This window comes from Capricornis sumatraensis, chromosome 10, assembly GCF_032405125.1.
Source record: "Capricornis sumatraensis isolate serow.1 chromosome 10, serow.2, whole genome shotgun sequence".
In the NCBI taxonomy this organism is placed as follows: Eukaryota; Metazoa; Chordata; class Mammalia; order Artiodactyla; family Bovidae; genus Capricornis; species Capricornis sumatraensis.
The window spans coordinates 96,004,946-96,019,600 of NC_091078.1; the positions used below are offsets into that span (position 1 = coordinate 96,004,946).

The 14,655-nt window shown below is 44.3% G+C and overlaps 1 protein-coding gene and 1 pseudogene across 1 annotated transcript in view; both read left to right on the forward strand.

Moving 5' to 3' along the window:
- Positions 1 to 14,655, forward strand: part of IP6K1 (inositol hexakisphosphate kinase 1) — a 36,381-nt gene that overhangs the window by 19,244 nt on the left and 2,482 nt on the right. The window contains exons 2-5 of the mRNA XM_068981720.1: positions 556 to 906; positions 9,859 to 10,069; positions 11,839 to 12,020; positions 14,111 to 14,286. Coding sequence (XP_068837821.1) covers positions 684 to 906; positions 9,859 to 10,069; positions 11,839 to 12,020; positions 14,111 to 14,286 — 792 coding nt within the window. The 5' untranslated portion in view covers positions 556 to 683. The remainder of the gene's footprint in view (positions 1 to 555; positions 907 to 9,858; positions 10,070 to 11,838; positions 12,021 to 14,110; positions 14,287 to 14,655) is intronic.
- LOC138087263 (aminoacyl tRNA synthase complex-interacting multifunctional protein 2 pseudogene) lies at positions 3,882 to 4,877 on the forward strand (annotated as a pseudogene).

The following is a 14,655-nucleotide window of genomic DNA, read 5'->3' on the forward strand; positions in this document are numbered from 1 at the left end:
ACTTACATTAAAAGGAGGTTATTTAAGTACAAAGAGCTTTTCCGTGTCCCGCTGTTTGTGTAGAATCAAACAGGAAGGGAAGCTCTCTGGTGCTTGGCATGGTCATAAGTTGATGGCCATAGATTTAAAGTAGAAGAAATATGAAGTCTGCATTCCTTTTGGGGAAAACAAAACCTTTTTATGCTTCTACAACTCAGGAGGGAATGGCTTTCCCTGCCAGGTCCTTGACACCTTAAGCAGAAAAGTTGGGAATCTCGTGTGACCTGATTTCGGAGGCAAACCCTTTCTTCGAGTCAGGGCGAGACCGTTAACAGTACTGGATGTTGTGAGAAATCCAGACAGAATGGTACAAAAGATGGGTGGAGGCGACCAGCGTTGCACCGTTAGCAGAGATCAGCCCAGCTCACTCCCCGACAGTGTTGTCATTCTTGGGAGCACATAGCAGGGAGCGAGACACAACCCCTGTTCTTCCTCAGGAGCGGATATTCTGAGAACTCCAGAGAAACTAGCTTGCCGGGTGTTTTGATTCCCTCTTTGCTCTCTTCCCTCTGTTAGGAGAGAAGAATAAGCTGAGCAGACTCTGACCGTTGGTTTTCAGCCCGCCAGGACCCTCTGCGCAGCTCTTCTTTCGTGGCTCATGTGCCACATCCTCTGCCCTCAGTGTGCAGCTGGCCCCCAACGCAATGTGTGTTTGTCAAACCATGGAAGTGGGGCAGTATGGCAAGAACGCGAGTCGGGCCGGAGACCGGGGAGTCCTCCTGGAGCCCTTCATCCACCAGGTGGGCGGACACAGCAGCATGATGCGCTACGACGACCACACTGTGTGCAAGCCCCTCATCTCCCGGGAGCAGCGCTTCTACGAGTCCCTCCCTCCCGAGATGAAGGAGTTCACCCCTGAGTACAAAGGTCAGTCCCCGGCCAGCTGGGAGAGAGCAGCAGCTATAGGCCCTCAGCCCAGTTTTCCTTGTTCTGTCGGCCACGTGATACAATTGTAGGTCTGTGTTGTCTCCGTGCGGCTAAGTCACTTTGTTAAGCAAAATTTGAAAGCTTCAGCGAGGTCTTTATTTCCTGAAAACTGGTATACCCGAGAATTCACAGCATTAAGTCCCGTTGGCGAAGAGCATGCTGTTGTCTCGGAGGTTTCCCTGTTGGCTGGGATGATCTAGGAGAGAAAGGGCAGCCCTTCTCTGCTCCCAGAGAAGGAATTGGATGCTCTCCAGGCTCAGGGGATGAGGTAGCTGGTGAGGAGGTGCTGTGGAGCTTTTGTGTGTATATGCTGGGGGTGAATGGATGGTAAGAAGTTTAGAGAAGGACTGGAGCCTGGAGGTCCTAACTTTTAAAGGAAAAATAATCTGCTTTATAATGTAACCTGATAGGCTAGAACCCCATGAATGTATACCAGAATTTAAGTCACTTTGTTTTACAATCTGATTTTTGTCACTGCGTGTATACATTTTTATTGACCCTCATGTATAAGTTGAGGCTTCCCAGGCGGCACTAGTGGTAAAGAACCTGCCTGCCAATACAGGATACATAAGAGATGCAGGTTTGATCCCTGGGTCGGGAAGATCCTCTGGAGGAGGGCACGGCAACCCAGTCCAGTATTCTTGCCTGGAGAATCCCATGGACAGAGGAGCTTGGCGGGCTATGGTCCATAGGGTCGCGAAGAGTCAGACACGACTGAAGCAACTTAGTACGCATCCGTGCATGTATAAATTACGTTTTCTGTGTTCTTTTTATTTTGGCCATGCTGCATGGCTTGTGGGATCTTAGTTCCCTGACCAGGGATTGAATCCAGGCCGCTGCAGTGAAAGCGTTGAGCTAACCAGTGGACTGCTGGGACATTTCCTGTGTTTTGTTTTTTTACCTTTTCCAAAGCGGTGTGAATTCAGTCATGTTTGCACCGTGCTTCACTTGGGAGATCCTCGATTTAGGAAAAACAGTCCATATTGGTATTGGCTTTTGTTTCCTTCACTCTTTTATTGTTGTGAAATATACATAACATAAAATTTAACCATTTTTTAAGGTGGATGCAGCTTTTTAAAAAATTAAAGTATAATTATACAGCAAAGTTTACCATTTTTAAGTGTTTAATTTAGTGGCATTAAATACATTCACTATGCTGTATACCATTACCATTATCTATTTCTGGAACTTTTACATCACCTCAAACAAAATCTCCGTACCCATTAAATAGTTCATTTCCCCTCACCTGGTACCCTCTAATCTGCTTTCTGTCTATAAATTTGCCCATTTTAGATATTTCATGCAAGTGAAATCATGTAATGTTTGTCCTTTTGGATTTGGCTTATTTCATTTAGCATAATGTTTTCAAGGTTCATCATGTGTCGGAACTTCATTTGTTTTTACGGCTGAATACTGTTCCATTGTAAATATATGCTGTGTTTTATTTATCTGTTTATCTGTTGATGGACACCTGAGTTGTTTCCACCTTTTGGCTATTAAGAATAATGTTTCTGTAAGTATTACCTTACAAACACCTTCTTGAGTCCCTGATTTCAGTTCTTTCAGGTATATACCTAGGAGTGGAATTGCTGGATCATATGGTAATTTTGTGTTTAGCGTTTCTGAAGAACTGTCAAACTGGTTTCCGTATTAGCCTACCATTTGACATTCTTATCAGCAATGTTTCTTTTTCTCCACATCCTTACAAACCATTATTTTCCATTAAAAACAATAGCAACAACTTTGTAGCCACCCAAGTGGGTGTGAAGTGGTATCCCATCATTAGGATACCTGTTTTCTTAATGACTGATGAATGAGGTTGATGTGCCATTGGCTATTTGTGTATCTTCTCTGGAGCAGTGTCTATTCAAGTCCTCTGTGCAGTTTTGAATCGGTTCGTTTGTTACTGTTTTCAGAACAGAATCAGAAGCATATTGAATTTGGAAGAATAAATACTCTTAACGCTGCAAAACGAGAGAGAAGCGAGAATCAAATACACTGCTGACTCTCAGTGGCTAAGAAACAAGTTACAAATGCTTTATAAATGTAGCTTCAGCCACCCACCCATCCACACTCAATACATCATGGCCAAATCTTTTGCTATAAAAATGCCAAAACCAGAAAAAAAAAACCTACAATCCCTGTTAGCTCTTCTGATGCTAAGGGAAGAAAAAAATCCTTTAAAATGAAGTGGAACCCCAGGCTGCAGAGAAATGTTTTCTAAATCACAACCACCAGAATTTGGACTAATTAGAATCTCAAGGTGCCACCCAGGGAAGGATTGTCAGTCATACATTGGTTCGGTTTTCCTTCCAGCCAATTCTCAGCTTGGGGAACAGAAGTCTAAAACCCATAGCAAGTCTTTAGTATCTGCTTGATTTTCTTTCCTCAGGGTGCATTTTCACTAGGGAAGAGTAAATATACTTTCTCAAAAATACAATTAAATTGAAACCGATCTCTTCTTTTTTTTAAGTCAAATGAAGTCCCAAGAAAATGGAAGATATGGTGGGTTCAATTCATGTATTTCCAAGACTGATACCTTAGGGTTTTTACTTTTTTCTTGGCTGCTCTGAGGGCATGGAGGAGCTTAGTTCTCTGACTAGGGATCAAACCCATGTTTCCTTCAGTGGAAACACAGTCTTAACCACTAGACCACCAGAGAAGTCCTTTACTTTTTATTTTGAAATGTAAAATTACAGAAAAGTTGCAAAAGTAACGGAAGTGCTCTGATGCTCCCATGATGCCAGTGTACCGAGCAAAGCCCTGTCACTGTGCACCTCACCTCTCCGTGGAGATGCCCGTACTGGCTTTCCTGTGTGCATGGCAAGACCATCAGCCCTGGGTGAGATTCAGGAAGCGTCTTCAACCTCTTGAGTTCTGCCAGGATGATGGTTTATTTTTACTTTTTCCACCAAGATGATATTTGAAAATATCTGTGTGAATGGAAAGCTGCAGTTGATGGTTCTCTCCAAGATGATTCAGATGCCAGAAGTGGATTTGGATGTAACCAACTAATCCAAGCTGATGAACCCACTGCTTCAGCTTCCAGTACAGTGGGCTGAAATTCAGTGTTTGGAAGGGATTACAGGGCACTGAAAGACATCTTGATCAACACAAACTCAGCTTCATCCCTCCCCTCCTCATCCCTCCCTCCCCATCCCTCCCCTCCTCATCCCTCCTATCCTTCCCTCCTCACCCCTCCCCTCCCCACCCGTCCCCTCCCCATCCCTCCCCTCCTCACCCCTCCCCTCTCCATCCCTCCCTCCTCATCCCTCCCCTCCTCATCCTTCCCCTCTCCATCCCTCCCTCCTCATCCCTCCCTCCTCACCCCTCCCCTCCCCATCCCTCCCTCCCCATCCCTCCCCTCCCCATCCCTCCTCTCCCCATCCCTCCCCTCTCCATCCCTCCCTTCCCCTTCCCTCTCCTCCCCTCCCCTCTCCTGCTTGTGTTGTACTGGCTGCTCTGTGACCACTATAGGGTCCTCTCTACCATTCACACATACTCAGTGAGAGCATGCCAGAAAATTGGTGAGTGCTTTGGTGAGCAGACGAAAAAACAGCCCTGTCATGAATCAGCTGGGTGTTACTCTAATTCCGAAGAATGTGGTAAAGACTCAAATGAAGTTCAGTGTCCCAGTGATGTATCCCGTTGAAGGAGAAGAGAACATAAAGACAATTTTTGGTTTTCTCTGTTTGACCGGAAGCATAATGCTATAAATGTAACCCTTATTGGTAGCTGGGTAGGAAGAGCTATTTTTCAGCTAGAAGAGGGAAGCCCCTGAGTTCTGCTCCATGAATTCAGCTTTCGGAAAGAGCCCCTGGCTTGTTGGGAGTGAACTGACTGTGGCAGAAATTGTGCTGTGGTCTGTGCTCCAGCAGACAGGAGGCTGCCGTGCGATGGCAGCAACGTGAGGAACGGGTGAGGTCATGAAAACCTGGCACTTTACGCCCTGCCCTTAAGTGCCTTGTGAATTTTAGTACCTGGTTTTAAAGGGTTTAGATTTCAAGAATGCTGCTATTTCATACCTACTGGATACTGAAATCAAAGGCTTTATTTAGGTTGGCTGTCTAGTATTAATAAATAAAAGCATCATTAAAAGATACATAACCATATCATGGTTTATAATTACCAAAGCCAGGAAAGGAGCCTTGGTGTAATACTATTAGCTAACCTGTACACTTTATTCAAATTTTGGCTGTTTTCTCACTTCCGTCATTTTTCAGGTCCAGGATTTCACAGTGTATTCAGTCCTCCTCGGCCTCCTCCAGTCTGGGACAGTTTCTCACTCTTTCTCTGTCTTTCGTGACCTCGATGCTTTTGAAGAGCGCTAGTAGTTATTTTGTAGGTTGTCCCTAAATTTGGATTTGTTTTCTCTTTCCCAGTGATTAGATTGAGGTTCTCTATTTTGGGCAGTAGAAACGATCCAGTGTCCTCTTCAGTTCATCATGTCAGGAGGCCCATTTCTTGTTACTGGTGATTTAACTTTGATTGCTTTGTTAAGATGGTGTCTGCCTGGCTTTTGCAATGTAAAATTATGACTTTTCCTGTTGTAATGAATGAGTTTCATATGGAGAGATACCTTGGGACTCTGTGGATATCCTGCTTCATAGAATACTAGTTTTCCAATTGATCAGTGGTTCTTTCCTGTGATAATTACTGAGCTGCAGAGTGAGGGACAGGGAGGCCTGGCATGCTGCAGTCCATGGGGTAGCAAAGAGTCAGACATGACTTAGCGACTGAACAACAGCAAAATTGCATGCCTAGTGATGACATCTCTTTCCATCATTTCTTCTAGACTTAGTAGTTAAAATAAATTACAATTCTATATGGAAGAATTGTCCCTCCTCCCCCATTTATCTATCAGTGTGGATGTATGTATTTTATTCCTCAAATTATTCTAGATTTGGTCACTGGGACTCCTTAACATTAGCTCTTGTGTATTTTTGACATACACCCCTCATCATTTTTGGCTATTTCATTACTTTCAGTTACCACGAGATATTCCAGGCTCATCTTGTATTTTTTTGTGCCCTGATTCAGGAACCAGGTTTTGCACCAAGCTTTTCTTCCTTGTATCGTATGAATGATAGAAAAAACAAGATCTTGGTGCTGGATGTTCTGATTGCCACTGGAGTGGCTTTGCTTTTAGGCCCTTTCAACACAGAGGTTTAGAAAATGCATATATTAATTCTAACTCACAGTCACATACACATTTCTTTATTGCCAGAACCACAGGTGTTTTTAAAACTCAGCTAAGGAAAAATGCCAATAATATTCTATATTTTGGCAGTAGGTTTGAAGAGGGATTTTCGTTTATTTAATGTGACCAGCTGTAGTCATCAAGTGTTACTGCTTGCAGTGCTAAATGCCTTGTATCATTTTTCAAAACCTTGCCTCATTCATTTATCAAGTATTTATTGAGCACCTACTGGATGCCAGGCCCTGTGCTCATTAGTGTAGAAGATGAAAAAGACCCATATCTTCATGGAGCCTACATGCTAATGTGAGAAAGAATAAATTATAGACAAAACAATTCTAGATTGTGTTAAGTACTTTGAGTAAAATAAGTAAGGTTCTGTAATTGACAGTACTAAAGCTTCCAAACCAGAGCCCTTGATATAGGATGACTGGGGAAGGAGTGTCTGGGGAGACTTAAAGGACTGAAGAATGAGGAACAGCTGTGGGCAAAGGACAATGGACAGAATATTCCAAGCTTCCAAGGATAAGCAAAAACCCTGAGGTAAAAAACAAGAATGGACAAAACTTCAGTGCTCTAAGAAACTACTCTAGCTCTTTTTTGCCAATTAAGAGTTAAGAAACAACCCTATTCATATGTGGTCAAAGGACTTGAATAAACATTTCTCCAGAGAAGACACACAGATGACCAACAAACATGGAAAGACAATCAGCATCACTAGTCATTAGAGAAATGCAAATCAAAACCACAAGAGAGACTTCTCTCACCCAGTGAATGGCTGTTAAAAGGAAGATTAGAAGTGTGGCAAAGATAAGGAGAAATAGGAACACTGCTGGTAATGTCAAATAGAATAGACACTGTAGAATAGAGTTTGACAGTTCTTCAAAAACGTTAAAACACAGAAATTGCCAGCAATTCCATGCCTAGATATATACCCCAAAGAATTGAAAACAGGAACTCAGATACATATAAAGTAATACTCACTGAAGCATTATTCATAATAGTCAAAATGTGGAAGCAACCCAAGCATCCTATCAACAGATGAACTGGTAAACAAAATACATTTACATAACAGATAAAGGGCATACATTTACAGTGGAATAGTATTCAGCCATAAAAACAAATGAAGTTCTGACACATGCCACAATGTGGGTGAACATTGAAAACGTTATGCCTAGTGAAAGAAAGAAGCCAAACCCAAAAGGATGAACAGTACATGATTTCCACAGTGATCCAGTATACAAAATATGTCTGTTCTTTTTAATATTCTTTTCCATTATGATTTATCACAGGAAATTGAATACAGTTCCCTGTGCTATACAGTGGGACCTCGTTGTTTATTATGTATATATAATACTTCGCATCTGCACATCCCAGATTCTCAGTCTGTTCCTGCCCCCCCACCCCCCGCAAGTCTCTTCTCTGTATGTGAGTCTGTTTCTGTTTCATAGGATAGATCAGCTCATTTGGGTCGTATTTTAGATTGCACGTATCAGTGATACCATATGGTGTTTGTCTTTGTGTTTCTTACGTCACTCAGAATGACGATCTCTAGGTCCATCCACGTCGCTGCAGTTAGCACTAGGTCATTCTTTTCTATGGCCGAGTAGTATTCTATTGTATGTACATACCACATCTTTATCCATTAATCTTTCGATGGCCATTTAGATTGTTTTCATGTCTTGGCTATTGTGAACAGTGCTGTTATGAACTTAGGAGTGCATGTATCTTTTCAATTATTGTTTTGTCCAGATACATGCTCAGGAGGGGGATTGCTGTTATCATATGGCAACTCTAGGTTTTAAGGAACCTCCATACTGTTGTTCATAGTGGCTGTACCAATTTACATTTTCAGCAACAGTGTGGAAGGGTTCCCTTTCTTCCACACCCTCTCCAGCATATATGATTTATAGATATTTTTTCATGATTGGCCATGAGTCACATGTGAGGAAGTATCTCCTTGTAATTTTGATTAGCATTTCTCTAATAATTAGCCATGTTGAGTATCTTTTCTGTTGACCATCTGTTTCAAGTATCTATTCTTGATACAATAACAATAAAACTCTCAGCAAATTAGGGATGGAAGGAAAGTTCCTCAAACCTGATAGAAGGCATCTATGAAAAACCTACAGCTAGCTTCATACTCAGTGATGAGACAGTCGCTTTAGCCCCTAAGATTGAGGTACGAGATAAGAATGTCCGTGTCTCCATTTCTAGTTGACAGTTAACTTGGAGGTTCTGGCCAGTACAGGTAAGCAGGAAAGTAATGAAAGGCATTCCGATTGGGAAGGAAGAAGTAAAGCTGTCTTTATTTGCAGACAACATAGAATTCTGTCTTCAGCTAAACTATCCATCACTTGTTGAAGTAGGATTCCCACAAAGAACTCAGAAGATTGACGTCCTGAACCCTCTTTTGTTAGGAATTTACTTGAAGATGTATTCCACTCAGATTAGCAGGAAGCCAAGAGAACGGGGGGCTGGGGGGGGAAGGAGAGGATCGTAGAAGGAACAGCTCTGACTCTGATCAGCTCCAGCACGGAGCTCCATGGCAGGCCTGGAGAACATTCCACATCAGAGCGCGATGGGGAGCCCACGAAACAAACAATAGTGTAGGCCGGGGGCGTTCAGGCTTGAACAGAACTGAAGCTCTGCAAAGACAAAGGGGAGAAGTTACGGAGGTGGAAGCCTGTGGGAGAGGCCAGCAGGGTACGGTTGTGAAGCCCACTGAACTGAGGTGTGCATTTAAGCAATTTAAGAAAAGAATCCATTACACGCCGATGGTTCAGCGGTTTTTTCCCTCCTAAAAGAGACCAGGGTTTAAGAGCAGTGTCCTCCTGGAGAAGGAAATGGGCCAAAGGAAAGGATGTTCTTAGTCTGGCATACTGACATATTCTTAAAGGCTTGTCACCAATTGTCAGATCATAATGCCGATTTTGCACACCAAGAGTGTAAAACGAGACATGTAGCTGATAGTAGGTTGGATTATGGAAATCAGATGAAGGGCAGCCTGGACCTTTTTAACAACCAAAGAAACTCATTGAGTTAGATTTCTAGGTGCTGTGTTTCAGCTCCTTTGATAATGGTCCAGAAGAAACCAAGGACAAGCTGTTTGATAAAAATGGACACAACAAACTTGCATGAGTATTGTATGGAAAACAGCTGTTTCCACTTCGGAATGCTGGTGCTTTGCTGAGGCCGAAGTTCTGCCTGGTGAGCCTAGACTAGCCTGATCCTCAGTATAGAGACATGTTTTGAGGGCTGTCTTGGAGGAGTCTTGATGGCTCTCTTGATGACGCTGTCAGGCAGAAGGAAACCGGATCTAGAGGAGGACAGAGGAGATGACAGCAGTGTAGAGCAGTTCCGTAAGTGGAGGTTAAATGATGTTGGTGTGGATGTGTCACTGGGAATATGCAGTTCTTTTGAGTGGCACAGAAGGCAATAGTTGAAAGCAAGAGAGATAAGAGGATGGGAAATAAAAACGAATTTATCCAAAATCAAAGGTGAATGGTGGACTGAGGATGAGGAATGAGTGGTGAAGTATGTTCTGGAAAGATGCCTGCCACTCATTGTTCCTACAGTGGCTTCAGGGCAGGTGATGACTGTGTGTGGAGGGCCGGCAAAGGCCAGCAATCTGTGCTGAATGGACTCAGCCTGGGTGGACATTTGTTGACTGGCTGCCTCTTTTTCCCCAACAGGAGTGGTATCCGTCTGTTTCGAGGGGGACAGTGACGGTTACATCAACTTGGTGGCCTACCCGTACGTGGAAAGTGAGACCGTGGAGCCGGATGACACACCGGAGCGGGAGCAGCCTCGGCGCAAGCACTCCCGCCGGAGCCTGCACCGGTCGGGCAGTGGCAGTGACCACAAGGAGGAGAAAGCCAGCCTGCCCCTCGAAACCTCGGAGAGGTAAGCGGGTGGTGAGCAGGGCTGGCGGTTCACGTCTGGTGCTGTGAGCACAGATACTCAGAGTATCTCCAGCATCCTGATGCGTCATAGGGAAGCAGGGCTTAAGGTGGAGGGACGATGGCTGATGTTTGCAGGTTCACCCCATCGTGCCACCTGCCGCCTGTGTGTTCTGTTGCCCCAGTGAGTCCCGCTTCTGAGTTTGGCTGTACTGGTCGAGAGAGAATGGAGTTCTCTCAGCTCTTTGGAAGCAAGAACATGCTGCTGTTTTCTTCCAGCTTTGTTATGTCTTGCATTCCCAAGGCAGAGGTGTAGAGGCACTGGCCCACGGTGAGGTCCCAGCTGCTTTCTCCCCTGCAGGATCGCAGAGCCCAGAGGCAGTGAGTGCAGCCAGGCCCATGCTCTTTAAGGGTTTTGGAGTCAGATCTCTGAGACTCTGATAACACTGTTAACCCTTGCCCTGCATCTAAAATTCAGTTTATTGAATTGGAATTTGAATTTTCTTACAGATCAGGAAAAAGAATTATTTTTCTTGATACATCATGCAAAAAATGTGAACCCCCACAAGCGTGGCCACAGTCAAAAGGATAGACAATGAAAGTTTTGTTGAGGTTATGGAGGAACTGGGATGGGAATGTAAAATAGTATGTTGCTGATGGGAATGTAAAATAGTAAAATAGCTGCCATTCTGGAAGACAATTTAGGCAGTTTTTCAAAAGTTAATTGCAGCAACTGCACTCCTAGGTATATGCCCAAGAGAACTGAAGGAAAATAGTCACGTGTAAACTGTGTACACAAATATTTATAGCAGTGTGATTCCTAATAGCCCCAAACTGGAAACAGCCTGAATGCCTATCAGTTGATGAATGGATGAATTAAATGTGGTGTCGGATATCACTCAGCAGCGAGAAGGAATGGAATACTGACACAGGCTGCACTGTGAATGAGCCTTGAAAACGTGTGAAGTGGAAGAAGCCAGTCACACAAAACCATGTGCTGTATGGCTCCATTTACTTAAAATGGTCAGAATCGGTGAATCCACATCTTTTCTGTCCGAGAGACAGGAAGTAGGTCAGTGAATGCCAGGGGTTGAGGGGGCAGGGCTGATGAGAAGTCGCTACTGCCAATGGTGACAAGATTTGTTTTGGGGGTGATGAAAATTTATAAAAATTAGATAGCGGTGATGTTTTCTAACCTTGTGACTATACTTTAAAAAACTACTGAATTGTAAAATAAAACTAATGTAAACAAAAAATAATGTGAGCTTTTTGAACTAAAGTGAAATCAAAATTGTATGATTAAATTACTTTGTACATACTTAATCTCACTCAAAAATAAGTTTCAGTGAGGGAATCCATGGCAATGCAGTGATTATGACTTGGCACATTCATTGCCGAGGGCCTGAGTTCGAGCTCAGGGAAATGAAGATCCTGCAAGCTGTGCAGCATGGCCAAAAAAAAAAAAAATCAGTAACTAGACGGCTCTGTGACTTGACTTAGAATCAGGGCTTTTCTCAGACGTGGCAAAAGTAGTTTCTCTCTGCCGTCAGATCAGATCAGTTTAGCAGCGCTGGCTGCACACTCTGGCTCCTTACTACTTACACCATTTACTCACTTGAAGGGGCTCATGCCTTTGGGGCCATGTGTCACCCATCAGAAAGATCTGTGGATGGCATGTTAGACTTGATCCAGGCCTCCCCAGCCCTATGTAGTGAGACCCCAGAGGATGACTCGTCTGAGCCCCTTAGCAATGTGTGTGTTCTTCCTTCTTAGCCCCCAGGAGGCAAAGAGTCCAAAGGTGGAGCTACACAGCCACTCAGACGTCCCTTTCCAGATGCTAGATGGCAACAGCGGTCTGAGTTCTGAGAAGATCAGCCACAACCCGTGGAGCCTGCGCTGTCACAAGCAGCAGCTGAGCCGCATGCGCTCCGAGTCCAAGGACCGGAAGCTCTACAGTATCCTTGTCGCGCTCCTCCGGCAGCGCCTGCTGCCTGGGGCCATGGCTCCTGTGCCAAGGCGCCTCCCAGCACCGTGGTCAGCACCCGCCCTGTCCCGGCGCTCGTCTTCTCTTCTTATCTCCCTTTTCCATAGGCTCTTCTTCATATTTTCATCACTTTTTTACCCCGCTGCCTTTTGGGCCTGGTAAGACTGAAGCTTAAACTTGACAGTCTAGAAAAGTGCTATCCAGTAGAACTCTGTGACAATGGAAGAATCCATGCTAAAATCTGTGGTAGCCACTAGCCATACTGTTACTGAAATGTGGCTGCTGTGACTGAGTTACTCAGGTTTTAATTTATTTAATTAAAATCTGCATTTAAGTCAGCAGGTATGGATCGTGGCTACCATATTTGTCAGTGCATGTCTAGAATCGGGGGTGTGTGTGTGTGTGTGTGTGTGTGTGTGTGTGTGTGTGCGCGCGCACGCGCATATGAACACATGTACCCATGTGTATTTCTCCCCTCCCAACAGATATTTTTTAAAAAAATGTGTTTTAGTGTTTTTTCTAAAGATAAACAGTATACCAATGTAAAATAGTTTTAAGAGAGCAGAAGTAAAAAAAGTATTATGAAATGAGAACTCTTAAAATCAGTTAGTGTTTTGAAACAGTGGACAATAAATAACTAAGACGTACTGAGAAACTGAGGGGAAGTGTGCTGAGCACTTCATGTGTACTTACTCAGTCTTCCCGTCTTTTGAGGGAGGAACTGTTACGACTCCCATTTATAGATGAGTATATGGACGCATGGGGGGATGAAGTATTGCGCCTAGAGCCAGTGAGTGCAAAGGCAGGGTCCTACGCCCTCAGGCATTGTGAGATGCTACTGCAGCCTTCTTCGAGTTTTATTGTTGCTTGTTTATAAATCATAGCAGGCAATGAGGCTAGTTAAAAGCCGTACGTAATGAATTTCACATTACTCTTGAAAGGATTAGAGGATATTAAAATGTTCATCATCAAAGTGATGCCGAGGGTCTTACCCTCTAAGACCAGGTGATTGCTCCATAGTCCAAAATATGGAACTGAGGGCTCGGCTGTGAGCCTCGATGGTGACCGTTAGCAGACCTGTGACAAGCCAGTACCTTTATCTAAGATCATTGCAGACAGGAGATGTAGATGAAGACCTGGATATAAACAGAAGATCCTGGAAGTACTAAGGGATAAGTTTAACTATATGGCTTGAAGTTTAGTCAGAAAACGGCAAGAGAGAAATTTAAATCCAGCTTTTTCTAAAGATTCCTGTTTGGGAATGTTAAATCTGAGTCATTTTTGCAGTAGAGCTACATTATGCCTGAATGAGGCACTGGATTGAGCAGGGTCTTGGTTTATTGATGGTGCTGGGGATGTATGTGAAACTCCCAACTTTTCTTTGGTTTATTTATGTATGCCTGCAAGACAGAGCTAAAGAATAAAATTAAAATGATCACGTCAAAAAATGTGGCAAATACATACGATTAAAAATTATTCAGTAAAAGGTATGAAATTTTGTCACATGCTACAGTATGGATGAACCTTGAAACCAATTTGCTAAGTGAAGTAGCCAGATAGAAAGGGACAAATATTCTCTGACTCCGCTGATATGAAGTACCTAGGCTGGGCACATTCATAGCAACAGAAAGTAGAATAGTGGTTTCCAGGGGATGAGGGGTGGGGCGGGAATAGGAGTTACTGTGTTAATATTATCTATTGGGAAAGGAAAAATACACATGTGTACATGTGTTCATAGGAACGCGTACACACACACACACACACTCCTGAACAGTTTCTAATTTCTATTTGGGAAGATGAAAAGGTTTTGGAGATTGGATGGCGGTGATAGTTGCATACTTAAAAATGGTTAACCTGGTAAATGGTGTATGTATTTTCCCATAATAAAAATGTTTTCAAAGAAATAATAAGCTAGTGGTGTGACACCCACATTTGAGAGTCTGTGAGGTGAACACACATTACGTTAGAAGGGAGTGCCTTCTTTCGGAGTAAAACTGGATTGTCCTTTCCTGGCTGGGACTGCTGGCGAGTATGTTGTTACTCCCCTTGACCGTGGCCCAGAGTTCCTCCTGCTTGAGAACGTGGTGCACCACTTCAAGTACCCTTGCGTGCTGGACCTGAAGATGGGCACCCGGCAGCATGGCGATGACGCGTCCGCCGAGAAGGCTGCGCGGCAGATGCGGAAGTGCGAGCAGAGTACGTCGGCGACGCTGGGCGTCAGGGTCTGTGGCATGCAGGTGAGTCGGCCTTGGCGAGAGCCTAGGTGCTTGCGTGTTCGGGGTTGTGTGTATGTGCCTGCTTGGTGTCTGTGCCGGGGGTCCTCCTGGCCCACAGTGGGCCAGAATCTCCTCTGGGAGGCTGAGTCCCCTGGGGGGTCGCTGAGTGCCTGTTTGCAGATTTGTTCCCTGAGCCCTCTCGTCCTTACCCGGGGACTCTGGAGCGGGCTCTAGTGCAGAACCGCTGTGAGAGCCTGTTGGCCTTGACACTGGGGCAACGAAGACTCTTGTCTGTCAGCACGAATGATATTCCTAGTCTGAAACCAGCTGGTCTCCGGGAGGGCCCCACAGGTAATGGCGGAACACCTGCAGGCCTGGTCTCCGCACTCT